The 15136-nt window shown below is 38.2% G+C and overlaps 1 protein-coding gene across 1 annotated transcript in view; it reads right to left on the bottom strand.

Moving 5' to 3' along the window:
- The window catches only part of LOC120476938 (thyrotropin-releasing hormone-degrading ectoenzyme), a 105819-nt gene that overhangs the window by 25642 nt on the left and 65041 nt on the right, over positions 1 to 15136 (bottom strand). The window contains exons 8-9 of the mRNA XM_089126721.1: positions 10721 to 10786; positions 5643 to 5830 (exon numbers count right to left, since the gene is read on the bottom strand). Coding sequence (XP_088982847.1) covers positions 5643 to 5830; positions 10721 to 10786 — 254 coding nt within the window. The remainder of the gene's footprint in view (positions 1 to 5642; positions 5831 to 10720; positions 10787 to 15136) is intronic.

Here is a 15136-nt window from a genome sequence, read left to right as displayed (position 1 = left end):
AAATGTATTTCAAAGTGAACTATCCCTTTAATGTGTCTTAATTATATCTGAACAAGCCTCAATGAGGGTTTTGTGAAAAGACAGACAGAAAGCTCTGTTACAAACAATATGGGAACTCTTTACTTAAAGCCTTTATGTATAATGCTGTAACCACCTGGGGTGCCCTTGAGAGCCACTCCACACAGACAATTATCACTCCCTCACAAGCTACATCTCACATAACTTACTGTCTGGACTCATCATCACTAATTGCATTCACAGGTGTCTCATTACCTTGTTAGTCTTAGCCTATTTAATTCACTCATGCACTAACTGTAGAGTTTTGTATGTTGTTGCACTGCATTTGCGAGTGTTTTCCCTGATTTCATGTCTCTTTGTTTTGGGATTTCTTGCCTGTTCTGTGGATTACTCTTGTGCCTCTGACCCTTTTTTCTTTGTTTGTTTGTTTGGACTGCCTACCTGTGTTTTGACCTATTGCCTGTATTTTGGATTACGTGTCTGGATTGCCCCTTCATTAAAGCTGCATTTGGACCTCCACCTTCATGTGACAAATGCATTATAGATGAATTCATAATGTACGCTGTAAAGCAGTGCATCTTTTCATAAATAACTTTAACCAAAGTTAAAATGCATTATAATATTGTCAGATTCCTTAGTACCTGAAATGGGTTGTTTGTCTGGTGTTTTAATGCATTATACTTTCTTTAGGCATAACTGTGGTCACATGCAATGCATTGTAAGGTGCATTACAAGGCATAATCAATGCATTTAAAATGCATTATAAAAAAGGTTTAATTAAAGTGTTACCAACAAGACGTTTAAAGGCAGGAGAAACAGCTGTAAACAGCAGACACAGGAGATGCTGGGATGAAAGTTTGTATCGCAGAGGATATAACTATAACACAGTTGAGAAGACATTATGCATAAGATGAGGCTACATGAAGCCTGCTGGGAAACAGTATTTAAACGCATATGTTTATAAGGAGACTATAGAGAGAGATTCTGCGGTAGATGAGCGCTGATAACAATACTTATGAATTTCAGAGATAATAGAAGCATCTGTGTGTGTGTGTTCAAATGAAATCACACAGATACATTTACATAAAACTGTGTTCATCAGTGGGATTGAACAAGAGAAGAAAGCAAAAGAAAATTAAAGTTCTCCACAGGCTGGTAATTTGGTGGCTCATGTTTGTTCATTTATGGAAGCGTCTGTTATCATCATCGTTATTTACATCCCTCAGGAACTTTGTGTTATGGCCCCGAGCTTTAGCTAAAGCACGAATGAAGAGTGTAGTCTCTGCAGCAGATGGGTAAAGTGTGTGAGAGATGAGACATGAGACATGTGGGCATCACTTAATGTTTATGGAACAAACCTGTGTTTGTTATGTACAGATGTAGATATTATTCACTTGCTCTTAATGGACAATATCATATAGGCTAAGTGAAAGCAACATGAGAGGCAGTGCATTACCAACGCATTCTCATCCTTTAACGTCATATAGAGCGCTATATGACAAAACGGCGCTATACTACGCTAAAGGCACCCGTTATCGTTAATATAACACGTGCTGTGAGGGCTAAGTTTAGGTGTGGGGTAGGGTGTACGTGTCATATTCACGCTAAAGGATTTATAACGTCTTGGGTTCGCGTGTTATATTAATGATAACGGGTGCCATGTGCGTAGTATAGCGCCGTTTTGTCATATAGCGCTCTATATGACGTTAAAGGATGAGAACGGGCTGGCATTACAGTGATTTTACCAAGAAGAGTTGTTATGCACACACGTGAAGGCAGAAGCAGAATTAAAAAAAGGTATGATTTTTGAAATAAATAATAATAGTGTACAATAAATATAATTTGTAATATTTAGGACTTTTGACATCATTGTATGACAATGCGATCTATGCAACATTTACTACCACAATGACTGGGTGCTACATGGTTGTTATAAGGTGTTCAACTTCAAAGTGGTTGCTATAGTTTTTTTTTTGTTACAGTAATCATTAAAAAAAACTTCTATAGATTAATAATTCAGGCAAATTATAATTAGCAACATATGAGAGTGAAATGCCTGAGCCTTCAACACCATATCACCACTGTAAAAGAGTAACAGATGTGGTCTGGATGTTTCTACATTTAAAATTCACTGTGATTTACACACTATCCTCTCTCTGCTCATGGGTTTTTAAGTCTCACTGTCTCTCTGTCTCTCTGTGCGGGTGTGATGATAATATATCAGGCTCTCTTCAGGGACTGCTGGCTTTCGGTCCATAATGAGTCACTGGGGGCTTTTTGTGGCTCAACATGTGTGATTCTGTAAATCCTGAAAACACTTTTATCGAACACCAGCCGCACTGAAAAGAAGAAAAAATACAAGTGTCCTCAATTGAAACCTTCCATGGATGTCCACACAGACTGGGGTTTGTGTTGAGCTTGAGCTGTTGCTTTGAAGACTTGCTTTAGACTTTCAGTCAATCATCCAGCGACGGTTTGAAACCACTGGGACCATGAGGAACATGAGGATGTTTTGCGAGATGGGTTGGAGAAAGAATGTGATGTGCAGGGTATTGAGGAAAACTGTATATATATTTTTATGCACATATATTTTACCATTACACTTTTTTTATGTACACCAAAGAAAATGAACCATTCGTTACTTTAATATTGTTGTTGCGGATTTTCCCTGCTATGAAAGGCACTTTAGATCTACAGTTTTTTCTATTTTATTCAGCTGATGCATGTTCACAGTTAATGTTTCGTTGCATTTCAGATGTTTTGCTCTGTTAACTGGTTGTACTCATTCCAGTGATGATTGGATTACTGCACTGTGTAACGTTTCCAAGAGTAAACCAACTGTAAACTGCCTAGTATTTCTGTGTTTTCAGCATCTCTGAATTATTATAGTGATACTGAGTTTTCTTTTATATTCTTCACTGTAACAGTGGTGCTTGACAGATTTATTGCCAGGTTCTTGATGATATTCTCTCATTGTGGGGATCTGATCGTCACAATGTGAACCTGAACCTCCAATAACAAGTTTTTACGCAGTTTCACACCAACCTCACATCCTCAGATCCACCTCGGCACTGTAAATAATTCACAGGAGTAACTGCATGTATCCAACACAGTCAAACCTGCAATGGGAAAATTAATTTATGCTTTCAAGCGCTAATAAGTTCTCAATGACATCACCTCAGTACAAAATCTGTGCTGTGAAAATCCAATCAGAAGTCAGGTAAGATACAAGTGTAAAGGTGTTAATGAAGCAACGTTTCAGCTCCAGACTCCTTTGATGATTTCAGATGAGGTGAAAGATAGCGTCCCCATTTCAGGTATAAACTTCACTTTTCTAATATTTACAATTATGTCCACTTCTAATGAATTGTTAAATTTTACTAACTAAATATTGAGGTTTTATAATTGTGAGGAAATTGGTGGCCTATTAGCTTACTGCTAATACGCTAATAACAAGCTGATGTATCAGATTAGCTGTAGCTATAAGCTTCAGTGACAATTTCAAAGAAACATTTAGCATTAAATACAAATTACAAGATCTATACAAAACCCTTACTTTACAAACACGCACAAAAAAATGTTTAGTTATCTATTTTTATAATGCTAGCATGCTAGGCTGTAAATGCATTACTATAAACATGTTTTCATTCATTTTACAAACTGAAGGACAAGTCAAAATTAATTACTGTGGTAAAAATAAATAACAGATCAAAAGGCTATGATTTAAGCTGTTGTATTTAACTCAGAAATATTCCTTTAATGCACGTTTGAAAGAAGATGGATTAACATGTGTGTGGCTCTTTGCTAGCTGGATTGTGAAGCTTCTTCAAGAATATTAAAGTGTCTCATAAAAGCCAGCATGTGTTTCTAGTACAACGGTGTGGAAGAAATATCATTTTTCTGTAGAGTTTGGACATCTCCAGACAGACTCTGGACTCTCTATGAACTTTAATGAGATGGCAGTGGACATGAAACACACAGAAGGAGTGTGAAATACATTCAAACCGTGTCTGTTTTCTTTTTGCTGCAGTCAATGTTTCTGTCAGCACATTTTGCAAGGCTGGCTTAAAGCCTCAAGTGAGGTGTTACACTGCATTTACAAAGGTGCCAAATCCCCCTGCATTCTGGCAGGTTGTCTGGTACTCAGCTGAACACCCGCCTGAGGGGCAAAACAGGAAAGAGATGCCCCCTACTCGCAACACAGCTTTGCTATTGATTCCTGGAGCAGCTCTGCTTCTGAACGCCTCCGCAGAAGACCACAGCGCTCAGAAAACTCGTTCATGTAGGAGGATACGTTCAAAGGAAGGGGGCTTTGTCTGCTCTGAACAAATGAACTTAGGAAAGAGGCGGACAAACACACTGTATGTTTCATATTTATGATATTAGATGGCTTGTTATGGAGAGCTAGCCTAGCCGTGCAGAATGAAGATAATCTGATGCTTTTATAATTCCAGAAATTATGCTTTTATCTCACTAGTTATTATTATCTCCTATTTCTAACTAATAGATTCAACTTTTTACCACCTTCAGTCAAAAAGCAATCACAACAATATATCTAATAGATTACAAGCTCAAGAGTTTTTTTCTCATGTTCTGAAATTGCAGGTGTTTGACATTGATATTGTTCTCACCTTGATTATCTAAATGGCAATACTGCTTAACAACCCTCACCACACACACTCAAAATGACAGTTCAGAATTTCAATTCTTTTCTTGAGTCAATTCTAACAGTGTCTGATCCAAAACAAAAGGAGGATTTCTAAAACAGATTAGAGGCGGTATTGAATTATTCATCTCACACTAACAAAGAATTAAACTAATTTATCTGCCAGTGACACATGCGTTTTTCTGTGGCAATGCAGACGGGTGCCAAAAGCATGTGGCGGTGACGGGTTTGCATGAATAATAATAATAAATGAAATGCTCAGTTAATAGCAGCTTGATAGCTTGTGTGAGTGAACATGATGTGAGATCTAATTCATACAAATACTCTTTACACTGTCATACTAAAGAAAAAAAAACATCATATACAAGCCTAAGAATGTTTACTGGTATTAGCTGACTGACTTGGTTTCGATTGAAAACCATCAAGCCATTGTAAACTGGATTAAGCTGTTTCTTTTAGTAGGAGTGATAAAAGGCAGACAAGATATGCTAAGCATTAAACTGTTCACATCCTTTGGATAAGTGAGGAAATCCTCTGGGTTTTCATGCTCTTGTGGGGCGCTAGGCTAGTCTTTATCTGTCTAGCTCTGCTTATAATCTCCATATGGTCTATTCTTCTGTATTTCTTCCAAAATATCTTAAAGTTTAATCTTATTTTGAATCAAAATGGTTTCTCTTCAGCTGCAGAACAACTGTAGGATCTTTTTCTCTCTGAGCTTGATCTGATCACAGGAAACTCTCAGAGCATCACTGTGTGGGATTTTTACATTATTCAGCATTGCAGTGTTCAGCAAACATACAGACCTCTGCGTATTATGGTGGATTTTCTGCACTAATTTATGAGCTCATGGAGAATCAGAGGTTAGTTGATTGATAGGGTTTCATTTTCATGGAACAACCTGTCGCATTCGACATATAGCCCATTCAACATATAGCACATTTTAGATATAGCACACTACCTTTTGTTGAACAGCTCAGGATTCTGGATCTTGGCGTCCATGTCATAGACAAAGTGCTCCTGGGAGATGGTGACACTATTGTCAAGACTGTCGTTCTTGCTGATGGTGACGACAGGGTAACCCATCTGCAGGGTCCAGCGGTCCATGACCTGCGTGATGTTGATATCCTTTCCCTCCCGCTGCATGGCCTGTGACACAAAATATAAAACATCAAGCATTGAAGGGTATGTAATGGTGAGTAGAACATGAAATAAATTGTGTCAGATAGTGTCAGTTGAGTGGAAGTGAGTTGTGTTGGTGGGCTTTAGGGTTTAGGGACCACCCAATGAAACATATTTATAAATTCATTCAGATTTCATGGCTTTAATGGGTTCTTATGCACATATTTGGGCTGATTCAGGTTTTGTTTGTCTTGCAAAACTAAAATGGATGTAAATGAAAACCCATCCAGGACTTTTAATTAAAAACTCTTAGTGAATAGAAAGGTGATTAAAATTCACACTGCACACGGAGGAACATTACAAGGCAATTTCCAGTTATCTAACCTCTCTATACAAGAGCAACGCCTGTAAATGAGTAAAAATAGATTTATAAGTCTGATTTCTTCAGAGGACGCTTCTCCTCCCTTTTATAGTAGTAAAACATGAAATTGGATCTCACGGCTCATTAATGTGGAAAGCTCATAATGTGACTAAGTTTTGTCCCTGTAGGAAATATACTGCATACACGTTTTCTACTTACTCTTTGAAAATGCTTATATAAATGACTCATATGAGTTGTTTTCAAAAACTCTGAACTTGGCAATGCTTTATGAACCTTTTCACCTTGGGCTGGTGTATCGATTTTGAAAACAATGATATGAAGAGTAGGTGACTGCAAACCATTGGACAAACCTTCAGAATAATTTATGTAAAAATAACAAATATTAATTTGTTATCCATATACATCAAATATTATAAAGAATTTGATCAAGGAAACTTTGAAACAAAAAAAAACTTGATGTGTAGTCGCGTCACCACCGCAGGAACTTTCCCCAGCAACTAGGAACTGTGGGGTGGTACTAGGTGTGTTTACACCACAGGAACCAGGGTCTAAATGGGTCTAAATCACAGTTTATGAGATTTTCACGCACAACCATTTCTAGGGTTTACAAAGGATGGTGTGAAAAGGGAAAAACATCCAGTATGCGGCAGTCCTGTGGGCGAAAATGCCTTGTTGATGCTAGAGGTCAGAGGAGAATGGGCCGACTGATTCAAGCTGATAGAAGAGCAACTTTGACTGAAATAACCACTTGTTACAACCGAAGTATGCAGCAAAGCATTTGTGAAGCCACAACATGCACAACCTTGAGTCGGATGGGCTAAAACAGCAGAAGACCCCACCGGGTACCACTCATTTCCACTATTTGCAAGAGCTCACCAAATTTGGACAGTTGAAGACTGGAAAAATGTTGCCTGGTCTGATGAGTCTCGAGTCAGAATTTGGCGTAAACAGAATGAGAACATGGATCCATCATTGTTACCATTGTGCGTGGTGCCCTTAGTGTCATTTGGACATCGTTTAAATGCCACAGCCTACCTGAGCATTGTTTCTGACCATGTCCATGGGCCATCATTTCAAAAGAATGCTTTCAGCACCTTGTTGAATCAGTGCCATGTAGAATTAAGGCAGTTCTGAAGGCGAAAGGGGGTCAAACACAGTATTAGTACGGTGTTCCTAATTGTCTTTTAGGTGTGTGTATGTGTAGCCCTCCAATCTTACTCCAATCGTAAATCATTTGAATGTGCTCCTCTAGAACTTTGTTCATAAAACATCATATTTAATTCAGAACAGAAATTGACTATTTTACTTAGTGTCTGTGTGTGTTGTGTATTTTTAAGGTTATTAGAGTATCATGTTTCTAGCAACATCATAACATAAAATTCTACTGGAATCAATTGTGAGCCAAGCCTTCTATGGGTTTCATATAAAGAGTATTGTGTATCAATTGAGGTTTCATTTCATTCCTGATGCAGCTGCGTCAGTGTAAGCAGTAGACTAGGTTTGGATTAGAGAGAATGTCATTGGCTCTACAGATATTTCCAATTATTTCCATTCACGGGATCCTAAATAGTTGCAGCATTTCTTATTTACTGGAGCCAATCAGTAATTATTTACAAAATTGGTTGTAACCATTGGAGAGCTACAGTGTTTCTGCAGCAGCACTGAGTCAGTGTGTTGTGGAGACCCATGGGACTGGAAGAGAAATGTGGCAGCAGAAACAAAGTGCTCTGTCAGGCTCTCTTGCATTCTGCAAACTTCAGCTTGACTAGATCCATCGAGCATGTAAACTTCCCTTCTCTAGTGTAACTGGGACACTCTTCCTAATACCAATTGATTATGACCATTGTGAGTATTAGTTATGAGACTAACTAAGCTTGTATGAGATTACTTTAATTGATTAGTGTCTAGGATATTATATAGAATATGTTAAAGATGATTTTGTTTTTTGGGTATACAAGAATATACTTTCATGCTTGATTGTCCAAAAAAAAACACACATTAATTTTATGTATTCTATGTCAAAACAGTGTCTCTTTGACATAGCGATAACACTGTCTACTCTAATGCAGCTCAACCAGGCCTTGCACCTTTTTATCACATATTCCGTGGGCGTGGATTATTTAAATACGTAACATTGTGACTTCACAAGATCCAGAAAAAAGCGCTGTAAACGAGTTCTTGTAAAAAGATTTATTGTAAAGTGATTTCTGTCAAATAAAATATCTCCCTTTCGAGTGGTCTTTGAGCTTTGTAACCTTGCTGCACTTTTTTATGCTCAAATAGTTCCACACTAACCAAGTTGAAAAAGTGAAAAAGCATAATAGGACCCCTTTAAGGGAAACCGTACAACTTTTCACAACTGTCGATGACACACATTTTGTTTACCATGTGAAGAAGAGGCTCTGCAGGGGCTGATGACAGTAGCTGATGTTCATACATTATGAATCATTTTCTTTAGGATTCTTTCAGGAAGCTACTGTACCTTTGCCCTGGTGAAAATAATTAAAGGAAGTGTAGGCAGGTCCGGCGATGTGTCGTGAGCTTGACAAAGGGCTTTGTGGGCGCTTAGCACTGCCAGATTATTGCCGCAAATTGGATTTCATGAATAGCTAATGAACACAGCGCATATCAGTATTCATTAGATGATGGGCTGTCACGGACTGTTAATGTAGCTAAATTCGTCAGTGCCTCACAAACACAGTCACTGAGAGGATACGAGGGTCCTGGTGACATGAATTCACCTTTAAATCCTTTCTGTTGGGATAGAGAAAATGAAGAAGCGGGCGCCCATCAGCCGACACTTGGGAGAGTGATGTGAATGACAAAACCCTTCAACGATACTGATAGCTGCTAAATGTCCTGCTGTTCCATTACAAACTATAATAACTTTGAGATTACGCTTGAAAGTAATCTCATTAAAGTCATGACACTTTGTAAGATGAGCGCTGAGAGGACTTGCTGAGACTCGTTTGACTTTAAAAGTTCATCTTTGTGCTGATGACTTGAACCCAATGCTCAACTTCACTGAGATTATAGATGACCAGCAGTTTCACTCACTTTTTCTTAGTGTATTAAGCTTTTATACTGTATGCCCTCATCTATATACCTGTATGCCCTTTCTTAAAAAAAGCTTAAATCTTACATATTATTCGATGGATCAGCTCGTTCTCATCCTTTAACGTCATATAACGCTATATAAGCAAAAACGGCGCTATACTACGCACATGGCACCCTTTATCGTTAATATAACACGCGAACCCAAGACGTTATAAATCCTTTAGCGTGAATATGACACGCACACCCTACCCCAGACCTAAACTTAGCCCTCACAGCGCGTGTTATATTAACGATAACGGGTGCCATGTGCGTAGTATAGCGCCGTTTTGTCATATAGCGTTCTATATGGCGTTAAAGGATGAGAATGCGTTGGATGGATAAGGTTAATACATTTTGTTATCTTAGCAATTACATCCCTTTCATCAATTCGATACCTCCTCCGTCCATCTAGGTAAATGAGGCGTATGGAAATGCCACATATAGAACAAAATTGCAATAGTACTAGCACTTTTGCATGTGTGAGGTTATAATAAAGAAACAATCATTCAAAAAAAAAAATGTTTTCAGGTTTTATTGTGATTTATTGTATAAGCTTTGCATTAACATTGCAACTTTAGTTGTCCTGGTAACCAAACTGAAGGGATTATGGGAAATGAAGTTTGCCACTATGGTTGCTAAACCTTCTGTGGTTCTAGAAAATATGGATAAATTGAAGCAGCGAATCTCAGGAAACATACCTGTCAGTGTTTTTGTCAGGAGGAGGGCAGTCTTGACAAAACCCAATAAATACTGTATTTTTGAGACCTGAGTGAATTTTCACCTAAATTAGTGAATTTTCTTTCAACGGTGGATCATTTTTAGATTTTCCTTGGGTTATTCTTGGCTACACCTGAGCTGAAGGGCAAATGCTCATGTTTAATCTGAGAGACTCATCAGGCTTGTCAGCAATTATGTGACTCTTCACTAATCTGGTCTGATAAGATTCGAGTAATTTATAAGTTAATTAAAACCACCAGAATCAGCATCAGCAATACTTCATAATCAGTATCTGTGAACATTTGCATTTAGCAAGTTACAGTGATCAGATTTCGGGATCAATATGTGACCCTCCCCTGTGGAAAACTTTTCATATTCATAACCTCAAGTTTAAAAGCAAGAATATCAAACACAACCCTGCCTGTGCATCAAACTCCTTCCCATGTGGCATTTCCATAAAACCTTTATGTGTTGATGTGAGTAGGTGGTGTATTGGCATGAATTGTGAGCCACTGATGATGTGCAGTTATATAATGGCCTCTGACCTACATGTCTATGCAATGCATGAATCTCTTAACACCTGCCTGCAGGAGATGCACTGGGCAAATTTAAGTAGGTTGAACACATACAATTTGACTCGTCAGCTCGCTGCTCACTGACCCCATCGATGATTCCCACTCGTGGATGGAGGTCTCACACCCAGAAGATGCTTAAGATCTTACCTCTGAGAATTTGTCCCACAAGTCATCTCGCGCCGCGTTCCCATACATGTGCGTCATCAAGTAATCCTGCAAACAGACAGAGACGGAGATCAATATTGGAAGATAAATAAATTGGACTTGGACAGAAACGGTGAACTTGGGAAACGAAATAAGCCAAAACAATAACATTACTAATCCGCTCAATTCAAGCTGAACATATGCAAATTAGCAGCAGATGTTTGGGTGTGATTGGCTGTCAGTTCAAGGAAGTACCATAAGGAGGCCAATTAGAGGCTGATTATGTTGTTCAAGTGGATGCTGCATCAGCATGTCACAAAATGAGAAAAATACAAATCAGAAACACAATTTTACAAGAGTTTCTTTCAAGACATTGCTAAAGTTATCCATATTAAAATAAACACCAAGGATTATGACAAAAAATAATGGGGGAAATCATTAATTCGTTCAGTGACTACAAACTTAAATACTCTTACAAAGAAGTACTATGATGATTTCTGATAATCATTGCACAACAAACCGGAAAATATATTTACATGATACCCATGTACAACTTGCTATTACCTAAATTTAGTTAACATGCTACTTTATAATTGAACATTTATAAATACGTAATTCGTTAAAAGTGAGCTTTGTGAAGAAAATAAACATCTCACCTTAAGTCAGCAAAGTAAATACAAGTACTTTAACATCAATCACAGACAAATGTACAAAGTGGATGTCTGTAATGTTGTATATAACTGAAGCTAAGACACTGGTGGGTGTTCATTTCACTGCTAAAAGACTTCAATATGTTAAACAGAGGCAGCGCTTGTGTGAAACGCTACATTATCAGTGTGTCTGTTCTGCCCCGCAGTCTCAGTCATACAGGTGGTGGGCGACATGAAGAAGGACTCTGATCCGCGAGAGCACATTTACATTCATCTGATAAGAACATGTGGTGGGAAGCCTTTTCCCTGCTGTACGAGATTCATCGATAACTCTCAAGTGACCGTGAGCGATAAACCCGTCAACTGTAATCCTCTTCCTGTTGCTTGAGTCAAGAGAACATGCTGACATAAAATAGCATGTTCTCTGTTAATGGGGTATGTGACATACAATGGGCTGATTTCGAACTTCCTTTATACAGGTTTAAAGGGATAATTTTCTCATTTTCCACACTTCTGTGGAATACAGTCTTGTGTTCTGAAGTCATCTGAGAGCTTTATAAAATGAAAAGACCAAAACAAGTCAGATTTACACGGTTAAATGCCAGCACTTAATATTATTAAATGCACTCAATACTATTGGATTTTGGGTGTATTGTGATGCACCAGATTTGAAAGACTCAATGAGATCTTAGTGAAGATTTAATGTGGATAATCAAAGACTATGGATTTGGAATGACTTGAGCGTAAGCAGATTTTATTTTAGGGTGAACTTGTCCTTAAATAAGGGAATTATTTTAGACTTTGTTTTATGAATCAAATCAAAGGGGGCACTTGTTGAAATGTAGACAGGCGTCATGCTGAGAGGTTTGAGCAAATTGCATTGGGATCCTGAAAGCGTGACCCAGTCCAGCTGGCCTCCATCGCTCTACATGCTCTGCTGAGCTCTCAGAGAGGCTGGGATTTAAATCTGGAGCAGAACCAGATTCATGTTACCATCCTGATGAATCTGTTTTAAACCAATGCAATTCCTCTCTCTCTCTCTCTCTCTCTCTCTCTCTCTCTCTCTCTCTCTCTCTCTCTCTCTCTCTCTCTCTCTCTCTCTCTCTCTCTGTGTGTGTGCGTGGGCATCTGATGAGTGTGTGAGCATCTGAGCGAGTTGCAGCGTGTTTGAGTGACGGACAATTTATACTTCACGTCAAGCTACCGTCTTGAGCATTTATACTTCTGCGTTCAGGTCTTGGTTGCTCTGCAGTACTGCTCCGAAACGCTAGTTGGCGGTGGAGCGTTTTAATGTTCCACTGTGTGTAGATTCCTCGCGGCTAGGTTACTAGAAGCAATGGCGACTGAAAGAGAGCGGATCATGTTGGAGTTGGAGCTTTTTGACGTGGAAAAACAGTCAATTTTAGTGAAATTACTAAAACTAAAAGGCAGAAATGAGAGAAGACGTCGGAGGAAATGGTACGTGTGGAAATCATTGTACATTTATTTTTGGGGGGGGTTTGGATACCTTAACATTATCTTTTCCATGGCATCCATAAATATTGAATCTTTTATCATCACACAACAAAGAGACTTGCTGTGTTTAATTATTTACAACTTAAAAAGGCAGACATTATTAGGCTTCAAGAGACTCATTCTGACTTACAGAATCAGACACAGTGGAATTGTGATTGGAAGGGAAATATTTTAATAAGCCACGGGACTAATCTTAGTGCTGGTGTTGCTATACTATTTTTCTTTGTGTGTCTTTAATCAACCAGTTATGTTTGAGATAATACCTGGTCAATTTTTAAGAGCAGATATTATGGTTGGACAAATAGGGTTTTCTATTTTTAATGTATATGCTCCAAATGTTGGACTGTACTGTAAACCCTGATTTAGATAGGAATCACGATGAACCTCATTCAAGTTCTGCAGAAGCTTTAAAAAATGTTATTGGTTATCATGATCTTGTTGATATATGGAGATAGATACCTGGTTAAAAGATGAACTCAAATTCTTTGTCTGGAGCGAGACTTGACCAATTTTACATTGCCAGGAGTAATAGTGGAAGGTTTAATATTAGCTTAATAGTACCATCTTTTCTATCTGACCATCATTATGTCTCCCTAGCTGTTTCTGTCCTGTCTTCTAAAACTCACAAATCACACTGGCTATTTAACAACAGTTTATCACTCTTTTATTCACTCTTTTGGCCTTTTTTTGGCAATCTTGGAGAGATGTAGTTTTCCTTTATTAAGTCGGTGGGACATAGGCAAATTGCATATTGAGTTGTTTTGCCAACAATACACTGCCCATAACACACCAGAACTCTCAAAGAAAAAAAATGAGATCTCTTGAAGACATTCTGTAACCATGGTGACTCTGCTGATTCCATTGAGATGAATAAATTCCTTCTAATGACTTTGTTGGAGGAGCAAGGAAAAGCAGCCCTCTTAAGGACCAGACATTCCCAATAAAATGAATTCATTGAATTTAAATGGACCATAATAATTAAATGGACACTCCCTCTGCATTCTTCTTTGGGCTGGAAAATAACTCAAGAGAACAGTGGTGTGACAACTGATCAGCAGAACATCCACACTCATGCACTGTCCTTTAATGAGGATCTCTGCTGTGCTAAACCGTGTGACAGATCATCAGCAGAACAACTTTTATGTGATCTACCACAGTTATCAGAGGAATATCTTTTTGTGATTGTGTAAAGATGCTGAAAATTATATTTGACCATTGTCACTGCATTCGGCAGGTATAAATTGGCTGCTGAATGAGATTTTTGCAGTATGAAATACCCACTCTGCTCATTTGCATACATTTGCATAGCAGCGAGGGACCACCCAGAGCCATTTTATGTTTGTGATGACATTTTCTAGTCTGCTTGGCCTATAAGTGTGTATTTTAATGAGCGTGTTGCTACCCACCACAGTTAAATGACCAAAACACTCCTATAGACAGGAAAGAGAGAAAAATACACATATAGCGTTCCTCATGCATGAGAGTTTACTAGCACTAACCGTCTATCAATTACAGAGACTGGTGTTGCTACGAGCTAAGCTAATGTGACACTGTAATGATAATAAACATCACAGACAAATAATGGGAATTTTTCATTTGGAGACAATATTTGATAAATGTATTACTCCATCCTACATCTTGTGAATGTCACAAAGCACTCTGGGGCTGTTTTTAGCCAAACTACGCTATTTTAGTAGCGGGCATAATATTGCTCTACCTTTCAGAAAAACATGTACTGTAATTATGTTGTACATGTGATGCCGAAATATCCGTCTAGTTATACAGCTAGGATCATATCTAAAGACACACTTCATAACTCAACAGATTCCAGTGGGATGGTTGTGTGAGTAATTAACTTAATGTAATTAGCAAAGGCTAGTTACTCTTCTGACACTCTTCAGGACAGAATAACATCCTGAACATCCCTTCATCAGATATTATAAACACATTCAGTTATGGTTCCTCATTCTGCAAAGGGAGACAAAAGATTGATCTCTTTCGATATGTAAATCCCCCCCGAGCTAAAACACAAGTTTTCTGTGAGAGCCTTTACCATAACAGTCAAAGCAGATCATAAATAATTCATTACTCATCCATCTAAATGAGTTCCCTTAAAAGTAATACAAGAAGAAATATGTCTACAATTTTCCTGAATATGAAAGTAATTTTGAGGCAATGGGGGTAGATTGTTGTCTGAGGTGTTGAGTTTACCTGTTCTTCCCATCAATCATACAGAGACAGAGAGACTGAAAGT

The sequence above is a fragment of the Pimephales promelas genome, chromosome 24 (genome assembly GCF_988280905.1).
Source record: "Pimephales promelas chromosome 24, fPimPro1.hap1.1, whole genome shotgun sequence".
NCBI classification, from domain to species: Eukaryota; Metazoa; Chordata; class Actinopteri; order Cypriniformes; family Leuciscidae; genus Pimephales; species Pimephales promelas.
The sequence above is the reverse complement of the archived record's forward strand: the minus strand, read 5'-3'. Positions and strand labels throughout refer to the sequence as shown.